The 26,363-nt window shown below is 48.0% G+C and overlaps 1 protein-coding gene across 1 annotated transcript in view; it reads right to left on the reverse strand.

The window, feature by feature from the left end:
• Window positions 1–265: 265 nt before the first annotated feature.
• The window catches only part of cry1b (cryptochrome circadian regulator 1b), a 127,503-nt gene continuing 101,405 nt past the window's right edge, over window positions 266–26,363 (reverse strand). Inside the window, 7 exon segments of the mRNA XM_086009736.1 lie at window positions 266–386; window positions 388–513; window positions 1,710–1,774; window positions 1,776–1,862; window positions 3,066–3,130; window positions 3,133–3,323; window positions 3,325–3,371. Coding sequence (XP_085865862.1) covers window positions 266–386; window positions 388–513; window positions 1,710–1,774; window positions 1,776–1,862; window positions 3,066–3,130; window positions 3,133–3,323; window positions 3,325–3,371 — 702 coding nt within the window.

The following is a 26,363-nucleotide window of genomic DNA, read 5'->3' on the forward strand; positions in this document are numbered from 1 at the left end:
GTTAATTTATTCAAGGTACTTGAGTGGAAACAAGGAGCTAATAATGATTGTCTGGTAATTTAAACAGATTAACCACTGGGCCCAACTCACTGGTCGAGCCGCAGTGGACCCATCTCTTCAACTGTACAATTCATTGCTTCCTTTACAAACCTTTCTACATCCCCCCACCCCGCCCACTTCCCTCCAGTCCTTGCTCTGTAAAGCCCACAGGCATATTTCTGTACACGAGGAGTGGTGAAGAAATGCTGTCAGTTGTATTTCTGCTTCATGCCTTTAAAGAAAAGAAAAATACAGACTCCACAAAGCTATTCCTCCCCTCACCGAGGCCTCTATAACGGGAAAGCTGCCAGTAGATCAGCTTCGTTCGTTCGATATTCAGGCGGCTGGTGCACCATGGGTTTGGGGTAATGAGCACCAATGATGCATTTTGCAGCTTTCTGTACACTCGCTGGAACATTCCAGGGATCATAAATATGCTTAGCAGGAAAACCTCGGCGCACTGGCAGATATCGCCTAAACACACAAGCACTCGCACTCAGTAGAATGCCAACACCCGTACAGCTTAGATAGCAGAGTAAAAATGTACAATTCACATCAAACAAAATATACAGTACAATTATTCCTGAAATATAGTTTTAAAAATTGCCGTAATTCAGCAAAGTATGAGCACGTGTACATGCATTTCAGGTCGGATGTTGAACTGCCCTGTAGTTTGGGCTAATTAAGGGGATGTTAACTGCAAGCTGAATCGCTTTATCTCAGCTGGACTGTGTTCTGGGTACAAAAAGTATAACCTTAGATAGGATAACTGGTGCCAACGTATGGTAGTGGAGAGATATTGAACCTTGGTTCATTGGCAAATCAGCTCCAACTACACTCACGCCTGCAGGACAGACAAATACCAGCAGCAGAGGGGGAATAGCACCGATGTGTGGTGAGGGGTGGAGACAGCTTTGTCAATGATCGCCACCACGACAGTGGAGGTGTCACGGGAGATGGCAAGGTCAAGGAGCTGGCCATGAATATGGCTGGGAGAGTTTATACAGAGAAGAGGAATAGGGAAGACATGAAGGCAGTGAATTGCAAGGAGAGAGAAGAGAAGCTAAGATGGAGATTGAAATGACTGAAGATGAGACGTCACTCAGTAGAGGCCAAGGGGGGTAAACTTGGAGAGAAACAGGTGATAACTGGGATTTTATAGGAGAACCACTCAAAGGAGCTGAAGCTGCGAGAGGGGAGTTGAGGAGAATTTTCTTCACCCAGAGGGTGGTGGGGGTCTGGGACTCACTGCCTGAAAGGGTGGTAGAGGCAGAAACCCTCATCGCATTTAAAAAGTATTGGATATGCACGTGAAGTGCCGTAACCTACAGGGCTATGGACCAAGGGCTGGAAAGTGGGATTAGGCTGAAAAGCTCGTTATCGACCGGCGTGGACACGATGGGCCGAATGGCCTCCTTCTGTGCTGTAAATTTCTATGGTTCTAGGAGATGGGGAAAGAGAGCAAAGTGTGACTGCCTTGTTGATAAGAACCACACCACCACTGTGTGGGTTTGGGTGGGGAGCTCGTGGAAAGTATAGCCAGGCGGGGAAGCTTTGGTAAGGACATGCGTGAGCCAAGTTTCAGTGAAAACCAGAACGTCAATGCAGTCAACCACAGGGTGACAACCTTCAAATATTCTTCTACCTTAAAGCAGATATGCATCAAGTACCTGATATAATCTCCATTAGAGTCAGTTCTACGTCCAAGACCCTCAGGACAATAGCAATGAAAAAAACTGTTGGAACAAGGAGCTGCAGGACAGCCACATCCAACTTCCAGCATTTACACTCCAGACAGCATCTAGTAATAACTCTTCAAATACCTGCGTAAACAACAAGTGTGATAAGGTGTTCTTTAAAAGAATGGTTCAGTCTGGAGCAGCACAATGCTCGCCCCGGGGAATTTTTTAATTAAAGGAAAAACGCAAAGTTTAAGGGTAGCTTTTACAAGTTTGCACTCCTGGTACAGAGTTCTGTCAGCCATACGGGTTAATTAGGTCGCAGGGTTTTCCCGCCTATTACAGGAAACTTTTTTTTATCCGGCACCGACGGGACCGACGTGGTGCCGGTTCATCAAAAATTCTGGATAATCGAAAGCTATAGTAAAAGATACGGCGAGCTGAGAGCTCCGTATAAAGCAACAAACCCTGTTGCTTAGCAACAAGTGCAGAACAATGGCCACAAGTTCCAAGCATCTCTGTAGCTTAGCAATAGCTGCAGCCACACCCTTGCACAGCAACAGATCGAGGAAGGCAAGTACAATATGAAGTAAAACTTACCTGAACCTACTCCTGAATTTTGCCGGTTAACCGAGATTTCCGGTTATTTAGGTGCCGGTAAATCGAAAGTTTCCTGTAAAATTTTGAGCTCTGCATCAGGATAGTGAATTTGTAAATTCTACTCTAACTCTTGTGAAACTTTCAAAAACACCTGTATTTAGGAAACGCCAGTTTTCAAGATTATAATCAAAGTGAATGCTTCTTCATATTTTCAGTGAAGACACTTCCTGAATTGGTTTCCAGATCCAATATTTTGCACAACTTGTTGATCTGTCCGTGAGCTGGTTGGGGGCGGTGGGTGGGGGGTGGGGGGGTGGGGGGCGGTTGGAAGAAAAATAAATCAGCCAACATTTGAACTAGGTTCCATAGCCAAAGACCGGCTGGAAATTCTGGGGATGTTGGATGAAGACAGGACTGACTAGGCTGTGATGCCCCACTTGGTCAAACGGCCTGGTTTACATTTGAAGAATAATCACACGTGGGCAAAGCACTAGGTCACCAGTACCCAGGAAACCAAATCGCAACAGGAATGACACTGCTTTTAGCAGAGAAAAGTGGCTTAAACAAAATGAAATGCTGAACTACCGTAAGAGCAGTCTTGTATTGTGAATTACAAGCAGCTTCAGGTAAAGCGCTTTGGCAGATAAATGATGGTTAACAGTACATACCCAAAACTATAAGCAGATGTAATAAAAGCCCATCACAGGACAAAAAACTCAACTTTACTGTCCACTATAATTCAGTCACCTTCATTCCCTCCTCCCAGCTAATCCAGAGATCACCTCTGGTCAAAAAGCAAGGCACTGCATGGGGGCTAAGTGATGGGTCCATCCTCCTTGATGGAGCGGTGTCGTTATAGCATCAATCCAAGGAAATCCCGGCCTCCCTTCTGCCCACTTAGCCAAAGCCTCAGGAGTCCGGTCCCATGGGATCTGAACACAACTAGGATTTCCCTCCATTTTGTCGAAGCTGGGGTTGTTAGTAGCCACTGCATAGAAGAAGTCACAACAGCTGCCCGGAGAGAGACAAAGGAGGGGAGCCATTTTCCTTCACCTGTTGAGAAAGGAGGGGCAAGTTCTCAACACGTTGCTGATCAACAGGTAAGGAGTATTGTTGTTTAGTGTCAGCTGTGGCTCAGTGGGCAGCACTCTCTAGGTGGGAGGGGCTAGGAGTGAGCCAGGTGTTACTGAAATAACAACAGAAAATGCTGGAAAAACTCAGCAGGTCAGGCAACATCCGTGGAGAGAAATTTGAGTTGACGTTTCGCGTCGAACCCTTCTTCAAAACTGGAAAGAAAAGAAAATAGATCGAAGGCAGGGCTGCGATCGGACAAAAGAAGTAAAAGAAACAAAAGTGGTAAAAGAGACAATGAAAGGTATTCAAAGCTAGACGAGATGGTAATAGGCTGAGATTAGGTGTGAAGTGTACTGGCAGGGCAAGAGATAGCTGCCAGGTGTGAGAGAGAAATAAAAGGAAAGGGGGGGGGGTAAAGGAGTGGAAATATTACAAGAAAAAATGTGTAATAGGGGCCGAGGTTATGATCTGAAATTGTTGAACTCGATATTGAGTCCGGAAGGCTGCAGAGTGCTTAATCGGAAGATGAGGTGCTGTTCCTCAAGTTTACGTTGAGCTTCTGTGGAACAATGCAAGAGGCCGAGGACGGTGAGGTCCGAGTGGGAATGGAGCGGAGAATTGAAATGACAGGCGACCGGAAGCTCAGGGTCACCCTTACGGACTGAACGGAGGTGTTCTGCAAAGCGGTCACCAATCTGCGTTTGGTCTCCCCAATGTAGAGGAGACCGCATCGTGAGCAGCAAATACAGTATACTAGATTGCAAGAAGTACAAGTAAATCGCTGTTTCACCTGGAAGGGGTGTTTGGGGCCCTGGACAGTGGGAAGGGTGGAGGTATAGGGGCAGGTGTTACATCTCCTCCACTTGCATGGGAAGGTGCCAGGCGAAGGGGAAGGGCTGTTTGGGGTGATAGAGGAGTGGACTAGGGTGTCTCAGAGAGAGCGGTCCCTACGAAATGCTGAAAGGGGAGGGGATTTGGTTTCCTGGGTACTGGTGACCTAGTGCTTTGCCCACGTGTGAGCTACAAGGCGGAGAGCTGTGGGGTGTGTCGCAAAGGCCCCACCCGCTGTGAGCCTGTGGCAGAAGGGAGTGATATGAGTGATGAGGAGATGGGAGAAGGAGCAGGAGATGAGTGTGGAACGGCCGGAGGAGCGGTGCAGTCGGAGGACACAGCCGGTAAAATGAAGGATAAAGGAGCACAGGAAGAGGCAGAGGATGGCGGAGCGGAGAACGGGATGGAGATGGTGGAAAACACGGCGAGTGCTGTGGAGGGGAACAAAGACAGCAGCGGGCAGCGAGGGTCGAGTGCAGACTCGAGCCTTAGTGCAGTTCGGCTCCCCCTGGGGAGTCTGGTGTCTGCGGGGGGAGAGGAGGCGGGAGCGGGGTGTGTGGTGGTTGTGGGTGCTCCGGGGAGAGGCGGGGAGTCGGATATCTTGGTGAGCGGGAGGGGGCAGGACGGGGAGAGGGTGCAAGAGGCAGGAGCCTTAAAGGGACAGCAGGATGGGATCGGCGAGATAGAGACATCAGAAGGGAACAATTTAGGTGCGCCAATGTCCCATGGAGAGAGGGAACAGGGTGCAAGGGTCAGAGGTGGAGATGTGGTCGAAGGGAGCGGCACAGTGGGAGAAACTGCGATAGCAGGAAGACTCTCTATGGGAGATGAAGTATCTGACGGGGAGCAGGATTATGTATCTGACGGGGAGCAGGCACAGGGGGTTGCAGAAGAGCTTGAGTGTGAGGAATTAGAGGGGGACAGAGACATGGAAGTCGGGGGTGGGGTGGCATCATGTGGAGAGGGAAAGGTTAGTGAGGGGCAGAAGGAGGGAGAAAGGGTAGCTCCTGAGCCCAAACTTAATGCAAGGAAGAGGCTGAAACAACAGGGAGGGGTCAAACAGGAGGTGAAAAAGAGCCGGAGGCTGCAGGAAAAAGCAACAGCTGCCCGAAAAGTTGAGAAGGAGCATGAGAGGAGGGAAGACCCAGAGATTAAATGATAGGGAGATTATTGGGCATACTTCCCTTCTTTGGAGCCATGATTACATTGGTCTCGATTAATGTGAACGGACTGAGGGGTGAGAAGAAATTTCAGCAGTTGTTGCAGGGTTTTAAAGGTTCAGACTTGTTGTGTCTGCAAGAAACCTTTTGGGATGAGGATATTGTGGCGTACCGATCACAGAAAGGACACAATCCGCTTTCCGGTCCGTAGACTATAAATCAGGCGTCATGCCTTTAAGAAGGATCACACCTTTAAGAAACTCGATCTGCAACATAGTTAAGCCCAGAGCGGGGGGGGAGCAGTCAAAGCTGTGCAGTGATGAAAGGCAGTCATACTTTGTGTAGTCTCTGACTCCATTTTGTGTTCAGCATGCAGCCTCAACAATTAAACCTTTTCTGTTGAACCTCTCCGAGTTCAGTATTTTTTGCTAGGAGTACGTAGACTCCTACATTGGTGACCCCGACGCTCAGGGCGACTCCTAAGCATAACCATGGCTGACACAAATGCAGTTTCTGTGAAGCTGCCGGAGTTCTGCGAGAACCTGGCCACCGCCTGGTTCCTTCAAGCCGAATCGCAATTCCAACTCAACACCGCCGACGCAACGATGTACGACTACCTCCTCACCTCCCTGGGCAGCTCCACAATCACGAAATTCTGGACAACACTACAAAACCCTCCGGAGGAAGGCAAGTACGCACATCTCAAGGCCGCGCTCATTAAAAAATTCACAGCCTCCCAATTCTTGCGCAATTGCCACCTCCTCGACCTCCCGGGCCTCGGTGACTCCACGCCGTCAGACTTGCTCTCACACATGCTTGCTCTGACCGATGAGAAACCGCCCGGCTCCCTCTTCCGCACGCTCTTTATCCGCCAACTACCTCCCAGCATCCGCCCGGCGATCGTGGCGTCCAGCCTCACGGACCTAGAGGCCCTGGCCGATGAAGCCGATAAGCTCCTGTCCGCCAGCTCCAACCACGCCGTCACCCCCGACCTGGCCTCCGCAGCGTCGGCGCGCGCTCCACCCTCTATCGCGCAGCCACACAGCTCGGCCACAAGGCCCCCCAGGCCCCCACGTCCCCCAAGCCCTCCGACCCAGGGCTACTACTACTTCCATACCCGGTTCGGTGCACGAGCACGCTGCTGCAGCCATCCCTGCACGTTTCCAACCGCCCCCACACCGGCCTACTTGATGGCCGTGGGGCAAGCAGGCGCGCTGCTGTACGTTACGGACAGCGCCTCCGGACGCCGTTTCCTATGTGACACGGGCACGCAGCGCAGCATCATCCTAGCGTCCGCCCTTGAGAACCAGCGAGGCGGCCACGGCCCTGCGCTGGCTGCCGCCAATGGCATCGACATCCGGACGTACGGCACCCGCACCGTCACCATCGACCTCGCAGGCCGCCGCTACCACTGGGAGTTTATCACCGCCAAGGTGCTCTCCCCGCTCCTCGGTGCGGATTTCCTGTGCGCCCACGGCCTGTTGGTCGACATGCCTCAGCGCCGCCTCGTGGACATGAACACCATGTCACCTATCCCGGGCGTCATGGCCCCCCCCAACCCGCCGAAATGGCGTGGCAGTGCCGCACCCGCTCAACGGACGACTACTCAGCACTCCTGGCTGAGTTCCCAGCCCTCACCAACCCGACCTTCTCCACGAAGGTTGCTAAGCACGGGGTAGAACACTTCATCCCCACCACAGGCCCACCGGTGCATGCCCACGCCCGCAGGCTGGACCCGGCCAAGCTGGAGATCGCGCGGGCCGAGTTCGCCACAATGGAACAGCTCGGCATCATCCGCCGCTCCAACAGCCCCTGGGCCTCCCCACTCCACATCGTCACCAAACCCGACGGGGGATGGCGCCCCTGCGGGGACTACCGGCGCCTAAACTACGCCACCACGCCGGATCGGTACCCCATACCGCACATTCAAGACTTCTCGGCTAGACTGGCCAGCCGCTCAGTCTTCTCCAAAGTCGACCTGGTGCGCGGTTACCATCAGGTGCCAGTCCACCCCACGGACATTCCCAAGACGGCCATAATCACCCCTTTTGGGCTATTCGAGTTCCTCCGAATGCCCTTCAGCCTCAAAAACGCGGCCCAGGCCTTCCAGCGGCTCATGGACTCGGTCCTCCGGGACCTGAAGTTCCTCTTTGTCTACCTGGATGACATCCTGGTAGCTAGTTCCTCCAAGCAGGAACACATCGAGCACCTCCGCACCCTGTTCCAGCGGCTCAGTGAGCACGGGCTCATCAACAGCCCAGCCAAGTGCCAATTCGGCCTCAGCAGGATCGAATTCCTCGGCCACCACATCACGCAGGACGGAGCCATTCCCCTGCCCGCCAAGGTGCAAGCCGTCCAGCAGTTCCCCCGGCCTATCACCATCAAAGGCCTCCAGGAGTTCTTGGGGATGATCAACTTTTACAACCGCTTCATTCCCGGAGCGGCCTCCCTCATACGAAGCCCTCCGGGGTAAGAAAGACAGAATGGTGATCGAGTGGTCGGCGGACATGTTGACCGCTTTTGACTCGACCAAAAAGGTGCTCGCCGACGCCACCATGCTCACTCACCCACAGCCCAACGCCAGGGTGGCCCTCACCACGGACGCCTCCGACCACGCGGTCGGCGCCGTGTACGAATAGTGGGTCGACGGGGCCTGTCAACCGCTGGCCTTTTTCAGCCGCCAACTGCGCCCCCCCGGAGGCTCCTCGCATTGTACCTGGCAGTCCGCCATTTTAGATTTCTTCTGGAGGGCCGCCCCTTCACCGCATTTGTCGACCACAAACCCCTGACATTCGCGATGGCGAAATCTGCGGACCCGTGGTCAGCCAGGCAACAACGCCAGCTCACCGCGGTGTCCGAATTCACCACGGACATCCGGCACGTCTCCGATCGAGACAACATGGTGGCCGACTGCCTATCCCGCCCCGCCGTCCACGGCGCCCACCTGGCAGTGGACTATGCTCAACTGGCAGCAGAGCAACGCACCGACCCCAAGCTGCTCTCCACGCCCACAACCCTCCCAGGGTTGCGACTGACCGACGTCGCCTGCGGCCCGTCCGCCGTCACAGTCAAATGCGACACCTCCTTGGCGCAACCCCGCCCTGTAGTCCCGGCGTCCTGGCGAAAATGGGTGTTCGACATCGTCCACGGCCTCTCACACCCCGGCACCCGCGCGTCCATTAGACTGGTGGCCAACCGATTTGTCTGGCGCGGCCTGCGCAAAGATGTGCGCGTCTGGTCCAGATCCTGCATAGCTTGCCAGCGTGCCAAAATCCACCATTTGACCGCGAGCTCCTCGCACTGTACCTGGCAGTCCGCCATTTTAGATTTCTTCTGGAGGGCCGCCCCTTCACCGCGTTTGTCAACTACAAACCCCTGACATTCGCGATGGGGTTCATTGGTACCTGGGTCGCTCGGTTCGGCGTCCCCTCCGACATGACGTCGGATAGAGGCCCGCAGTTCACCTCTGATCTGTGAGCCGCCATTGCCCGAAACCTAGGGGTGGCCATTCACTGCACCACGGCTTACCACCCCCAAGCCAACGGACTGTGCGAGCGATTCCACAGGCCCATGAAGGCGTCCCTCCATGCCAGCCTCGAGGACGAGGCTTGGATCGACCGCCTCCCGTGGGTGCTACTCGGCCTACGCTCCGCGGTCAAGGAAGACCTGCAAGCCTCGGCGGCGGAACTCGTGTACGGCCAGCTGCTGCGCGTACCCGGAGAGTTCCTGCCCACCGCCACGACCCCCTGGTCGGCTGACCAGCAACGCCGCGCTTTCGCCAACCGAGCACAGCACTTTGCTCCAGTACCCACCGGCCGGCACGGCGAACCAGCAACCCGCGTACCGCCTAGCCTGCACATGGCCAAATTTGTTTTCGTGTGCCATGACGCCCACCGAGGACCTCTATGGCCCCCATACGACGGACCCTACAAGGTACTCCAGACGGGGAACAAGTTCTTCCTCCTCGAAGTGGGCGGCAGAACTGACAAGGTGTCGGTCGACCGGCTCAAGTTGGCGCACCTGGAGCCCGACGAACCCGTTCAAGTGGGCCAACCCCCACTGCGGGGCAGACCGCCTAAGAGCCCGACGCGTCCGACCGCCCCGCTCCCGACACCAACCGCCAAGAGCCGTTCCGGCCGTGCCATCAAGCCGCCACGTCGGTTCGTACACTCCCTACTAGCGGATTCTGGGGGGAGCTGTGTGGCGTACTGATCACAGAAAGGACACAATCCGCTTTCCGGTCCGTAGACTATAAATCAGGCGTCATGCCTTTAAGAAGGATCACACCTTTAAGAAACTCGATCTGCAACATAGTTAAGCCCAGAGCGGGGGAGGAGCAGTCGAAGCTGTGCACTGATGAAAGGCAGTCGTACTTTGTGTAGTCTCTGACTCCATTTTGTCTCAGCATGCAGCCTCAACAATTAAACCTTTTCTGTTGAACCTCTCCGAGTTCAGTATTTTTTGCTAGGAGTATGTAGACTCCTACAATATTCTAGAAAGAGTTCAGAAGGTTTGGAAGAGAGAGATGTTTGCAAGTTGTGCAAACAATAACCGTAGAGGGGTGGCTGTTTTGGTGAGTCCGTCCATAAAAGAGAACGTTGCCTTGGTGGACAAGGACACTGAGGGGAGATTTTTATGGCTAAGGGTAAAAATGGAGGGATTTAATTGCGATCTCTTTAATATCTATGCACCGAACGACCATTGCAAGCGTCACGAGTTTTTTCGGGGGTTATTCACTGAAGTGGCAGAGGTGGAAAATCCTTGTGTAGTAGGGGATTTTAATGTATTTTTATCTCGGATGGACATTTCAGCCCAGATGACCTTTAAGGATGATAACTCCAGAGGGGTGATTATAAAAATAATGGCAAATTTAAATTTGAGCGACTTATGGAGGAACCGGAACCTCATAAAAAGGGAGTTCTCCAGAGCAGGTTGGGTGGGTGATGTTTTAAAACAGAGCCGAATAGATTTTGTGTTAATGCGGGAAGGGTTAAGTTCTGAGGTGATGGAGATTTATTACAAAAAAGTATTTTTTAGTGACCACTCGGCTTTGGTTCTTAGAATTAGGAACAGCAGAGTTAAGATCGGTTCAGGGGTGTGGATTTTAAACAATCAATACCTGAAAGAAATTGCTTATAAAGAAGGGATTATAAATATAATAAATAATGCTCGGAAGGAACCATTGTTCTTGAAAGAAAGAAGAGTTTGGTGGGACAATTTCAAATATGAGGTAAAAGTTTTTTCAGTACGTTATGGGAAAAAGAGGGAGGTAGCTAACCAGCATCGAGAAGAGAATATAAACAAAAGGTTTACGGATGTCTGTAAAGCAGTTGACGGAGGGGATAAGGGAGCTGAGACTAAGTTCCGGATGCTAAAGGAAGAGTGGGAATTATTGCAAGCTGAAAAATGCAAGGGGGCCATTCTCCGTGCAAAGGCTAGAGATGCATTGGAGGGCAAAAGATGCACTAGATATTTTCTAGAGCAAGAGAAGCTGCGACAGAGATTATCGTTAATTGAAGAGTTGAAGGTTGGGGAGAAGATCATTCATGAAAGTGGGGAGATTTTAGAGGCGGCTAGCAGCTTTTATCAAGAGTTATATACAAAAGAAGACATTTCCAATTTGGTGATGGAGAAGGTTACTGCTTTTATTGAAGAGTGTTTAAAGGAGGGTGAGAGAAGCATGTGTGATAAAGAAGTAGGATTAGCGGAAATAAAAGTAGCAATAAGTGGAATGAAGGGGGGGAAAGCCCAGGGTCCAATGGACTAAGTGCAGAATTTTATAAAGAATTTTTTGAGATTTTAAGTCCATTGCTCTTAGAAGTTTTTAAGGAAATTAAAATTGAGGGAAGCCTGGCCCCATCTATGAGGAGAGGGATCATAAGCTTAGTTTATAAAAATAAAGGGGATAGACGGGATCTGAAGAATTGGAGGCCCATCACACTATTAAATGTGGATTATAAGATCTTGGCGAGGGTTATGGCAAATCGTTTGAAGGAGGTGTTACCGGAGATAGTTTGGCCCTCTCAGTCCTATGGAGTCATAGGCCGGGACACCGCAGACTCTGTGGTCTCAATCCGAGATGCGATAGAGCTCATGGAAGAGAGTGGGAGGGAGGCTTATGTATTAAAGATAGATCAAGAGAAAGCCTTTTATAGGGTCTCTCATGAGTTTTTATTGAAGGTTTTGGAAGCATTTGGTTTTGGGGGAAATTTCATTCAGTGGATAAGGATTTTTTATTCAAACATATATAGCTGGGTTAAATGTAATGGTTTTTTATCCAAGTATTTTCCAATACAGAGATCAGTGAGACAGGGTTGTCCCCTGTCCCCTGTCCCCTGTCCCCATTGTTGTACACATTGGCAGCAGAACCATTAGGTTACATTACAAAGAATTTAGGGAGCTAGGTGAAGGATTAAAGAGCAGGACCTCAAAGGTTGTAATCTCTGGATTACTCCCGGTGCCACGTGCTAGTGGGTATAGGAATAGGAAGATAGAACAGATGAATGCGTGGCTAAAGGGATGGTGCAGGGGGGAGGGCTTTAGTTTCCTGGATCACTGGGTCTGCTTCTGGGAAAGGTGGGACTTGTACAAGTCGGACGGTTTACACCTGAACCAGAGGGGAGCCAATATCCTTGCGGGGAGGTTTGCTAGCACTGCTGGGGGGGGTTTAAACTAACTTGGCAGGGGGATGGGGTACAGAGTGGAGCTATAGTAGGGGGTGATTTACAGCCAAATACAGAGGAAAAAACAAGTCAGCTGGGAAGGCAGAGCAAATATGTGAAGGCAAAAGGGAATATGGCAGGGCTGGAAGGCATTTATTTTAATGCAAGGAGTCTTGCAAATAAGGTGGATGAACTGAAGTTGTTGTTGAGCACATGGGAGTATGATATTGTTGCTATCACGGAGACATGGTTGAGGGAGGGTCAGGACTGGCAGCTCAATATTCCGGGGTATAGAATCTTCAGGCGAGACAGAGGGGGGTGTAAAAGGGGAGGGGGTGTTGCAATATTAATTAAGGAGTCAATTACTGCTGTAAGGAGGGATGATATATTAGCGGGTTCCTCTAATGAGGCCTTATGGGTAGGACTTAAAAACAAAAAGGGGGCAAGCACTTTGCTGGGAGTGTACTATAGGCCCCCAAACAGTCAGGGGGAGATAGAGGAACAGATATGTAGGCAAATCTCAGAGAAGTGTGAAAATAATAGGGTAATAATAGTGGGGGATTTCAACTTCCCCAATATAAATTGGGATAGTCAGAATGTGAAAGGCTTAGAGGGTGCAGAATTCTTAAAGTGCATCCAGGAGAGCTTTTTGAGCCAACATGTAGAAAGTCCTACAAGAGAGGGGGCGGTACTGGACCTAATTCTGGGGAATGTAGCCGGGCAAGTGGTGGAAGTGTCAGTAGGAGAGCATTTTGGCGACAGTGACCATAATTCGGTGAGATTTAAGGTGGTCATGGAAAAAGACAAAGACGGCCCGGAAATAAGGGTTCTAAATTGGGGGAAGGCCGATTTTAATATGATAAGGCAGGATCTGGCCAAAGTGGACTGGGAGCAGCTACTTATAGGAAAATCCACATCAAAACAGTGGGAGACTTTCAGAAGGGAAATAGAGAGAGTACAACACCAACATGTTCCTGTAAAGGTCAAGGGTGGGACCAACAAGCAAAGGGAACCTTGGATGACAAGGGATATACAAAAATGCATTAGAAATAAAAGGGGGGCTTTTGGCAGTTACAAAAGAATAAACACGGAAGAAGCCCTAGAGGAGTATAAAAAGTGCAGGGGCATACTTAAAAAAGAAATTAGGAGGGCGAGGAGGGGCCATGAAATAACACTGGCGAGCAAAATAAAGGAAAATCCTAAGATGTTTTATAAGTATATTAAGGGCAAGAGGATAACCAGGGAAAGGGTAGGGCCCATTAGGGACCAAAGTGGCAATCTGTGTGTAGAGCCAGATGATGTAGGTGGGGTTTTAAATGAATTTTTTGCATCTGTGTTCACTATGGAGAAAGACGATGCGGACATAGAAATCGGGCAAGGGGACTGTGACATACTTGAACATATTAGCATCGAGAGGGAGGAGGTGCTAGCGGTTTTAGCAGGCCAAAAAGTGGATAAGTCCCCAGGCCCGGACGAGATGTATCCCAGGCTGCTGTGGGAGGCAAAGGAGGAGATTGCAGGGGCTCTGACACAAATTTTCAGAACCTCTCTGGCCACAGGGGATGTACCAGAGGACTGGAGAACAGCTAATGTAGTACCATTATACAAGAAGGGTAGCAGGGATAAACCAGGGAATTACAGGCCAGTGAGCCTAACATCTGTGGTAGGGAAATTATTGGAAAAAATTCTGAGGGACAAAATTAGTCTCCACTTGGAGAGGCAAGGATTAATCGGGGATAGTCAGCATGGCTTTGTCAAGGGTAAATCATGTCTGACAAATCTGATTGAATTTTTCGAGGGGGTGACTAGGGGGGTGGATGAGGGAAATGCTGTGGATGTGGTTTACATGGACTTCAGTAAAGCTTTTGACAAAGTCCCGCATAGGAGACTGGTCAAGAAGGTAAGAGCCCATGGGATCCAGGGTGCCTTGGCGCGTTGGATCCTAAACTGGCTGAGTGGCAGGAGGCAGAGGGTGATGGTCGAAGGTTGCTTTTGTGACTGGAAGCCTGTGTCCAGTGGGGTACCTCAGGGATCGGTGCTGGGTCCCTTGTTGTTTGTGATCTACATAAATGATTTGGATGAGAATGTAAAAGGTATGATCAGTAAGTTCGCAGATGACACGAAAATTGGTGGGGTGGTAAATTGCGAGGAGGAAAGCCTCAGGCTACAGGACGATATAAACGGGTTGGTCAGATGGGTGGAAAAGTGGCAAATGGAATTTAACCCTGAAAAGTGCGAGGTGATGCATTTTGGACGGACAAATAAGGCAAGGGAATACACAATGAGTGGTAGGACCCTAGGAAGTACAGAGGGTCAGAGGGACCTTGGTGTACATGTACATAGATCCCTGAAGGCAGCGGAACAGGTAGATAAGGTGGTTAAAAAGGCATATGGGATACTTGCCTTCATTAGCCGAGGCATAGAATATAAGAGCAGGGAGGTTATGATGGAGCTGTACAAAACGCTGGTGAGGCCACAGCTGGAGTACTGTGTGCAGTTCTGGTCACCTCACTATAGGAAGGATGTGATTGCTTTGGAGAGGGTGCAGAGAAGATTCACCAGGATGTTACCTGGGATGGAGCGCCTCAGCTATGAAGAAAGACTAAACAGGCTGGGGTTGTTTTCCTTGGAGCAAAGAAGGCTGAGGGGGGACCTGATTGAGGTGTACAAAATGATGAGGGGCATAGATAGGGTAGGCAAAGAGGAACTTTTCCCCTTAGTAGGGGGGTCAATAACAAGGGGGCATAGATTCAGGGTAAGGGGCAGGAGATTTAGAGGGGATTTGAGGAGGAACTTTTTCACCCAGAGGGTGGTTGGAATGTGGAACTCAATGCCTAAAAGGGTGGTAGAGGCAGGAACCCTCACAACATTCAAGAAGCATTTGGATGAGCACTTGAAATGCCATTGCATACAAGGCTATGGACCAAATGCTGGAAAATGGGATTAGACTGGACAGGGATGGATGGGCGGCGCAGACACGATGGGCCGAAGGGCCTCTTTCTGTGCTGTAAAACTCTATGACTCTATGATACGAAAGAAACAAGGTGTGTTTGGAATGTGGTCCCCAGTTCTGGGCTGGTGTCGGTGATACACCAATATGCAGATGACACAACCTTAACATTGAGAAATGGGGAGTCAGTGAGGAAAGCTAAGGAGGTAGTGGAGGAATATTGTAGAGCTTCAGGTGCCAGAGTGAATTATAGTAAGTCCCAATGCCTGGTTACAGGGAGGGGTTGGGGGGAATGGTTGGGGGAATGTCCCTTTAAGGTGGTGGAGGTTTTGGAAGTTCTGGGGGTGCACATGGGGTGCAAGAAAGACAGGGAAGAAGTGGCTCGATTAAATTGGGAACCGAAGGTTATGAAAATTTAAAAGATTTTGGGAAGATGGGAAAGAAGGTGGTTGAAAGTGCAAGGAAGAGCGACAGTAGTGTCTGCTCTCCTGCTATCTAAGCTATGGTACTTATTGACGGTGGAGGATATTCCTGAGTGGGCGGAAAAGTCCATCCGAGAGGCTTGTGTGTGGTTTTTATGGGAAGGGAAACCAGCCTTGGTGGCTTAAAATACCATCATTGAACGGAGAAATCAGGGAGGACTCAATTTCCCAGATATTGATTTGAAGAAGAAATCCTTTAGAATCAAATGGGTGAAGAGATTTCTTCAGAAGTCAAATACAAGTTTAAGAAGAGTTGTTTTGAGCATTTTTTAAAACGAAGTGGGATAGGAGGGCAGGGGAATATACAATAATATGTTTTTGAAATCGATTAAACTTCTCCCTCGGTTTTATAAGGGGGTTGCAGAGACTTGGGCCCAATTTTTAAAGAGTGTGCAGTTTATGCCCAAGGGGGCTGAGGAATTTTTAGAACAGCCCTTATTTTTGAACAGGTGGGTCAACATCGAAGGAGAGGTTTTATTTAATCAAGCTTTTATAAAAGCTGGGATTATATCTGTGAAAGATGTATTATACGAGGTAATTCCAGGTTGGTTGCCGGAAGCGATAGTGAGGGACATGGTGTGGGAGGAGGATCAGGAGGTAGAAGGAAAAGCAATAGGAATCATGTATGAGAAGATTGTGAGGGCAATGCCACAGGATTGGATGGAAGAAATAAATGCGGAAATCTCCAAAGGAAGTAAAATGCGTCCTGCTTTTCCAAGCTTTGTACTGGAGAAAGGGGGAGAGTTGGTCCAATTTGACAACTGTAATACTCGAGATTTCTATGAGGTATTCAGAGAATGGAGATTCAAGACGCCTGCTGGTCAGGAGTTTTGGCAGAGTATATACCCACAGCTGGACTTCAACAGGATTTGGAAGGGAGTGTGGGCGAATTTTAAATGCCCAGAATGAATTGAACTGGATTTCAAATTGGCTCATAACCGGATTTTTACCATGACGGTCTTGTGCAAGATTGGACGAGTGGAGGCGGCAACTTGCCCAATGTGTGGGACACGGGATGAGACTCTGTCCCATTTACTGCTGTTATGTCCGCAGTTAAATGATTTTAAGTACTATGTTCGACAGTTGTGTGAAGTTTTTTTGCTGGGTGGGGACCGAACAGCGAGAATGGGAATTCCGTGGGACTCAATTTTGAGATGGGGATTGCAGGAGAGTCTGCCCGAGTCTAGCGGAGCGGCAATTAATTTAATGTTCAGTTTGGTTAGATTCGTGATTGTGCAAAGAAGGAATGCGCTGTTTTTTAAGGGGAGGAGAATCAATCTAAAAGAGTATTTTAAATATAAGCTAAAAGATCATTTTAAGGCTCTGTGGATGTTTTATTCAGAAAGGAATTTAAGGACAGTATTTTACAATCAATTTTTAAAGTACAATCGATTAATATATTTTACAGGTGACAAATTAAACTTCAGGTTTTGATGTTAAAATGCGGTGGCGGAATGGCTGTGCAGAGCGGTGGAATTGATTTGTATCATACAATGTAATGATCACGATGTTGTAAATGTTCTTAATGTTCAATAAAGTATAATATAAAAAAAAGTGGGTAGCGCACTCGCCTCAGAGTCAGAAGGTTCTGAGTTCAAGTCCCACTCCAGGGACTTGAGCACAAAATCCAAGCTGACACTCCCAGTGCAGTGCTGAGGGAGTGCTGCACTGTCAGAGGTGCCGTCTTTCGGATGAGACGTTAAACCGATGCCCTGTCTGCTCGCTCAGGTGGATGTAAAAGATCCCACGGCACTATTTCGAAGAAGAGCAGGGGAATTCTCCCCGGTGTCCTGGCCAATACTTATCCCTCAATCCACATAACATACAAATTATCTGCTCATTATCACATTGCTGTTTGTGGGAGCTTGCTGTGCGCAAATTGGCTGCTGCGTTTCCCACATTACAACAGTGACTCCACTTTCTTTCTTTCACTGCAGGCTCAGCTCTCTTGTGTTAAGCTGCTTGCAGAGCAGAAAAAGAAATTAAATTTTGCTTTTCCAGCACCAGTGGTAGAGTTATTCCATGGGGCTGACACAGAGCGGCGCCCCGACCAGCGTTCTGCTCAATTTCCCCTTGTGTGCCAGCATACCAGTAGCAGAAGCGAGAGCACTGGAGAATGATCTTATTCCCACTAGTTACGTTTATTCCAATTCTCTGGGAGAATCTTTTGAGGGTCCTTTATATCCTTTTTTCAGCTGTGTGTTTGCCAATAATAAATCTGTGCCCGCCCCCCCACCTCCCCCCCAAAAAATAATCAGACTCAAACATTTACTGCACAGCCCCAATGCACAGAATGTGGACAGGGAAACGCTACACTTGATGCCGAGGAGGTCGCTCGGCCCGACTGCCTGCCTCTCTTCTGCAGCCACTTTCGCGCCCAGGTGGCCCTGGAGATGGAGCACGTGGTGTCTGCTGGCACGCTCGAGGCCTCCCACTACCGGTGGGCACCGTAGGGACTGGAGTGCATCATCACCCCCAGCCACCAAATTTTAATTTAAGTTGTTAAGTTTTCTTTAATGGATTTTTAGTTACACTTTATTTTTTTTTGTGTGCGCCACTTGATGCCACCTGATGGGGAAAACCAGCAGCAGCGAGTGAAAACCTTGCCTGTGTCCATTAATGTACAGAACACCTGTGAATAATAATCTGCAATGACGCATCTCTGCTGGAAGTGAGCCAGCTGCAGTGTTCTGGTGGGCCTCATTCCAGCGGCACTTCCGATATTGGTACATGCCAACGTCAGGCCAAGTGATATCCCTTCTCCCGGGCCGTATTAAAGCCCGGCACATGCACTGAAGCAGCAATTTAATCTCACCGAGTGGCAGAAGATTAAGAAATCAAAACAGTACTACGTGACGTGCTCTCCCTGCAAGGCCTTAGGTGAGTCACGTATGTGAAGAGTGCATCTTAATCCATGAAGGTGACCATACAAGGTAGGTAATTTTGCTTTCTTCATTCAGCACTCCATACACAGTTGTAGATTAATCAACTAATGGTAGCATAGTGGTTATGTTAGGAATCCAGAGACATGAGTTCACATCCCACCACGGCAGCTGGAGAACTTAAATTCAATTAAATAAATCTGGAATAAAATAACTCGCATCAGTAACGGTGACCATGAAGCTATCGGATTGTCGTAAAAACCCATCTGGTTCACTGATGTCCTTTAGGGAAGGAAATCTGTCGCCCTTACCTGGTCTGGCCTAAATGTGACTCCAGACACACAGCAACGTGGTTGACTTTTAACGGCCCTCTGAAATGGCCTAGCAAGACACTCAGTATCAAACTGCTAGGAAAAATGGCAGTGGACCACCACCTTCTCGAGGGCAATTAGGGATTGGCAATAAATGCTGGCCCTGTCAGTGACTCCCACATCCTGTCAATGAATGAAAAAAAACTAAATATAGAAACGGGCAGAGAAAGTAGCTGTCAGGACAGGTCCAGAAAAGGCAACTTCACCTATACCCATACCCAAGGCCAGTGTTGTTGTGTCCGTGTATAATAAGACACAAACTGCAGGAGAAGCAGTACAACAGGTGTTTACTCAACGTGGCTCACACTGGAACTGACTATACAGATTACTACTCAGGGTTTATATACAGGTGTGGTCACTGCCGGTACTACAGTATACATGAGCTGTAAAAAGTAGTTCCCCCCTTAAAGGTATATACATTACAAGTGTGGTGTTCTGTAAACTAAGCATACTCTATGTGGCTGCTCTGCCTGTCATTTGGATAAACAAACCGATCTTCCTCATTCTTTGATTATGCAGCATCCTTCACACACTGCCTGCTTCCCTGCAGTGAGTATTGTTCTTTCTGTGCTAAAGGTCACAATTAGTGATGCTGCAACACGTATACAAGGCTTTTATACTTCAGGGGTACAGTGTGGGCCAACTCTGAACTGACACCAGAAACATAACCAGGGATATCAGCTGCCAAGTAGCTTCTCCAGAATATCCATCAGCCTGGTTGTGTGGAGGAAGCTCAAAAAACATGGAAATTTATTGGTGCCACAGTACATACAATTGACAAAATAACTGGCTAAAAACACCTCACACAACCGGCTATAAACACATCACACAACTGGCTGTGTACACCATACACAACTGGATCTATACACCTCACACAACTGGCTATATACAACTCACACCACTGGATATATACACCTCACAACTGGCTATATACACCTCACACAACTGGCTATATACAGCTCACACAACTGGCTATATACACCTCACACAACTGGCTATATACAGCTCACACAACTGGCAATATACTCCTCACACAACTGGCAATATACTCCTCACACAACTGGCTATATACACCTCACACAACTGGCTATATACTCCTCACACAACTGGCTATATACTCCTCACACAACTGGCTATATACACCTCACACAACTGGCAATATACTCCTCACACAACTGGCTATAAACACCTCACACAACTGGCTGTGTACACCTCACAAAACTGGCTATAAACACCTCACACAACTGGCTGTGTACACCTCACACAACTGGCTATATACAGCTCACACAACTGGCTATATACACCTCACACAACTGGCTATATACACCTCACACAACTGGCTATAAACACCTCACACAACTGGCTGTGTACACCTCACAAAACTGGCTATAAACACCTCACACAACTGGCTGTGTACACCTCACACAACTGGCTATATACACCTCACACAACTGACAATATACTCCTCACACAACTGGCTATATACTCCTCACACAACTGGCTATATACACCTCACACAACTGGCTATAAACACCTCACACAACTGGCTGTGTACACCTCACACAACTGGCTATATACAGCTCACACAACTGGCAATATACTCCTCACACAACTGGCTATATACACCTCACACAACTGGCTGTGTACACCTCACAAAACTGTTTATAAACACCTCATACAACGGGCAATATACACCTCACACAACTGACTATGTTTACCACAAACAACTGGCTATGTACACTTCACACAACTGGCTATATACACCTCACACATCTGGCTATAAACACCACACATGGCAATGTACACCTCACACAGCTGGCTATATACAACTCACACAACTGGATCTATACACCTCGCAACTGGCTATAAATACCTCACACAACTGGCTATAAACACCTCACACAACTGGCTATATACAACTCACACAACTGGATCTATACACCTCGCAACTGGCTATAAACACCTCACACAACTGGCTATATACACCTCACACAGCTGGCTATATACAACTCACACAACTGGATCTATACACCTCGCAACTGGCTATAAACACCTCACACAACTGGCTATATACACCTCACACAACTGGATCTATACACCTCACACATCTGGCTATGTACAACTCACACAACTGGCTATAAACACCTCACACAACTGGCTATGTACACCTCACACATCTGGCTATGTACAACTCACACAACTGGCTATATACACCTCACACAGCTGGCTATATACAACTCACACAACTGGATCTATACACCTCGCAACTGGCTATAAACACCTCACACAACTGGCTATATACACCTCACACAACTGGATCTATACACCTCACACATCTGGCTGTGTACAACTCACACAACTGGCTATAAACACCTCACACAACTGGCTATGTACACCTCACACATCTGGCTATGTACACCTCATACAACTGGCTCTGTACACCTCACACAACTGGATATATACACCTCACACAACTGGCTGTATATTCCTCACACAACTGGCTACGCACACCTCACACAACTGGTTATATATTACACACACAACTGGCTATAGATTCCTCACACAACTGGCTGTATATTCCTCACACAACTGGCAATGTACACCTCACACAACTGGCTATATACAACTCACACAACTGACTATGTGCACCTCACCCAACTGGCTATATACACCTCACACAACTGGCTATAAACACCTCACGCAACTGGCTATGTGCACCTCACCCAACTGGTTATATAAACCTCACACAACTGGCTATGTACACCACACACAACTGGCTACATACACCTCACACAACTGGCTACGTACACCTAAAACAACTGGCTATATACACCTCACACAACTGGCAATGTACACCTGACACAACTGGCTACGTACAGCTGACACAACTGGCTATAAACACCTCACAAAACTGGCTATGTAAACCTCAAACAACTGGCTCTGTACACCTCACACAACTGGCTATAAACACCTCACAAAACTGGCTATGTAAACCTCACACAACTGGCTATATACACCTCACACAACTGGCAATATACACCTCACACAACTGGCTATATACACATTACACAACTGGCTATGTACACCTCACAAAACTGGCTATGTACACCTCACAAAACTGGCTATGTACAGCTCACACAACTGGCTATAAACACCTCACACAACTGGCTATATACTCCTCACAAAACTGGCTATATACACCTCACACAACTGGCTATATACTCCTCACAAAACTGACTATATACACCTCACACAACTGGCTATATCCACCTCACACAACTGGCTGTATATTCCTCACACAACTGGCTACGCACACCTCACACAACTGGCTATATATTACACACACAACTGGCTATAGACACCTCACACAACTGGCTGTATATTCCTCACACAACTGGCAATGTACACCTCACACAACTGGCTGTGTACACCTCACACAACTGGCTATGTACACCTCACACAACTGGCTATATTGACCTCACACAACTGGCTATATACACCTCACACAACTGGCTATGTACACCTCACACAACTGGCTATGTACACCTGACACAACTGGCTATAAACACCTCACAAAACTGGCTATGTAAACCTCAAAGAACTGGCTACATACACCTCACACAATTGGCTATAATCACCTCACAAAACTGGCTATGTAAACCTCAAACAACTGGCTCTGTACACCTCACACAACCGGCTATGTACACCTCATACAACTGGTTATATACTCATCACAGAACTGGCTATATACACCTCACACAACCGGCTATGTACACCTCATACAACTGGTTATATACTCATCACAGAACTGGCTATATACACCTCACAAAACTGGCTATGTGAACCTCAAACAACTGGCTATGTACACCTCACACAACTGGCTATGTACACCTCAAACAACTGGCTATAAACACCTCACAAAACTGGCTATGTAAACCTCACACAACTGGCTATAAACACCTCACAAAACTGGCTATGTGAACCTCAAACAACTGGCTATGTACACCTCACACAACTGGCTATGTAAACCTCACACAACTGGCTATATACACCTCACACAACTGGCTATATACACCTCACACAACTGGCTATATACACATTACACAACTGGCTATGTACACCTCACAAAACTGGCTATGTACACCTCACAAAACTGGCTATGTACAGCTCACACAACTGGCTATAAACACCTCACAAAACTGGCTATATACTCCTCACAAAACTGGCTATATACACCTCACACAACTGGCTATATACACCTCACACAACTGGATATATACACCTCACACAACTGGGTTTATACACCTCACACAACTGGCTATATACACCTCACAAAACTGGCTATATACACCTCACACAACTGGCTATATACACCTCACACAACTGGATATATACACCTCACACAAATGGCTATATACACCTCACAAAACTGGCTATATACACCTCACACAACTGGCTATATACACCTCACAAAACTGGCTATATACACCTCACAAAACTGGCTATATACACCTCACACAACTGGCTATATACACCTCACAAAACTGGCTATATACACCTCACACAACTGGCTATATACACCTCACACAACTGGATATATACACCTCACACAACTGGCTATATACACCTCACACAACTGGCTGTATATTCCTCACACAACTGGCTACGCACACCTCACACAACTGGCTATATATTGCACACACAACTGGCTGTAGACACCTCACACAACTGGCTGTATATTCCTCACACAACTGGCAATGTACACCTCACACAACTGGCTGTGTACACCTCACACAACTGGCTATATTGAACTCACACAACTGGCTATAAACACCTCACGCAACTGGCTATAAACACCTCACGCAACTGGCTATGTGCACCTCACACGACTGGCTATATACTCATTACACAACTGGCTATAAACACCTCACGCAACTGGCTATGTGCACCTCACACGACTGGCTATATACTCATTACACAACTGGCTATATACACCTCACCCAACTGGCTATATAAACCTCACACAACTGGCTATATATACCAGACACAACTGGTTATGTACACCACACACACCTGGCTATATACACCTCACACAACTGGCTATATACACCTCACACAACTGGCTATGTACACCACACACAACTGGCTACGTACACCTCAAACAACTGGCTATATACACCTCACACAACTGGCAATGTACACCTCACACAACTGGCTATGTACACCTGACACAACTGGCTATAAACACCTCACAAAACTGGCTATGTAAACCTCAAAGAACTGGCTACATACACCTCACACAACTGGCTATAATCACCTCACAAAACTGGCTATGTAAATCTCAAACAACTGGCTCTGTACACCTCACACAACTGGCTATGTACACCTCACACAACTGGCTATAAACACCTCACAAAACTGGCTATGTACACCTCACACAACTGGCTATATACACCTCACACAACTGGCTATGTACACCTCACACAACTGGCTATATACACCTCACACAACTGGCTATATACACCTCACACAACTGGCTATATACACCTCACACAACTGGCTATATACACCTCACACAACTGGCCATGTACACCTCACACAACTGGCTATGTACAGCTCACACAACTGGCAATATACTCCTCACACAACTGGCTATATACACCTCACACAACTGGCTATATACACCTCACACAACTGGCCATGTACACCTCACACAACTGGCTATGTACAGCTCACACAACTGGCAATATACTCCTCACACAACTGGCTATATACACCTCACACAACTGGCAATATACTCCTCACACAACTGGCTATATACACCTCACACAACTGGCCATGTACACCTCACACAACTGGCTATGTACAGCTCACACAACTGGCTATATACACCTCACACAACTGGCCATGTACACCTCACACAACTGGCTATAAACACCTCACACAACTGGCAATATACACCTCACACAACTGGCTATAAACACCTCACACAACTGGCAATATACACCTCACACAACTGGCAATATACACCTCACACAACTGGCAATATACACCTCACACAACTGACTATGTTTACCACAAACAACTGGCTATGTACACCTCACACAACTAGCTATGTACAACTCACACAACTGGCTGTGTACACCTCACACAACTGGCTATAAACACCTCACACAACTGGCTATATACACCTCACACAACTGGCTATATACACCTCACACAACTGGCTATGTACACCTCACACATCTGGCTATGGAGAACTCACACAACTGGCTATGTACACCTCACACATCTGGCTATGTACACCTCATACAACCGGCTATGTACACCTCACACAACTGGCTCTATACACCTCACACAACTGGCTATATACTCCTCACAAAACTGGCTATATACACCTCACACAACTGGATATATACACCTCACACAACTGGCTGTATATTCCTCACACAACTGGCAATGTACACCTCACACAACTGGCTGTGTACACCTCACACAACTGGCTATATTGACCTCACACAACTGGCTATATACAATTCACACAACTGGCTATATACAACTCACACAACTGGCTATGTACACCTCACACAACTGGCTATATACTCATCACACAACTGGCTATATACAACTCACACAACTGGCTATGTACACCTCACACAACTGGCTGTGTACACCTCACACAACTGGCTATAAACAACTCACACAACTGGCTATATGCACCTCACACGACTGGCTATATACTCATCACACAACTGGCTATATACACCTCACACAACTGGCTATATACACCTCACACAACTGGCTATGTACACCTCACACAACTGGCTATGTACACCTCACACAACTGGCTACGTACACCTCACACAACTGGCTATGTGCACCTCACACGACTGGCTATATACTCATCACACAACTGGCTACGTACACCTCAAACAACTGGCTATATACACCTCACACAACTGGCTATGTACACCTCAAACAATTGGCTATATACACCTCAAACAACTGGCTATATACACCTCACACAACTGGCTATGTACACCTCACACAACTGGCTACGTACACCTCAAACAACTGGCTATATACACCTCACACAACTGGCAATGTACACCTGACACAACTGGCTATGTACACCTGACACAACTGGCTATAAACACCTCACAAAACTGGCTATGTAAACCTCAAACAACTGGCTCTGTACACCTCACACAACTGGCTATGTACACCTCAAACAACTGGCTATGTACCCCTCACACAACTGGCTATATACACCTCATACAACTGGTTATATACTCATCACAGAATTGGTTATATACACCTCACACAACTGGCTATGTGAACCTCAAACAACTGGCTACATACACCTCACACAACTGGCTATGTACACCTCACACAACTGGTTATGTGCACCTCAAACAACTGGCTATAAACACCTCACAAAACTGGCTATGTAAACCTCAAACAACTGGCTACATACACCTCACACAACTGGCTCTGTACACCTCACACAACTGGCTATATACACCTCACAACTGGCTATATACACCTCACACAAGTGGCTATAAACACCTCACACAACTGGCTATGTACACCTCACACAATTGGCTATGTACACCACACATAACTGGCTAAA

The sequence above is a fragment of the Somniosus microcephalus genome, chromosome 16 (genome assembly GCF_052327205.1).
Source record: "Somniosus microcephalus isolate GS21.2 chromosome 16, FLI_Smic_1.0, whole genome shotgun sequence".
Classification (NCBI taxonomy): Eukaryota; Metazoa; Chordata; class Chondrichthyes; order Squaliformes; family Somniosidae; genus Somniosus; species Somniosus microcephalus.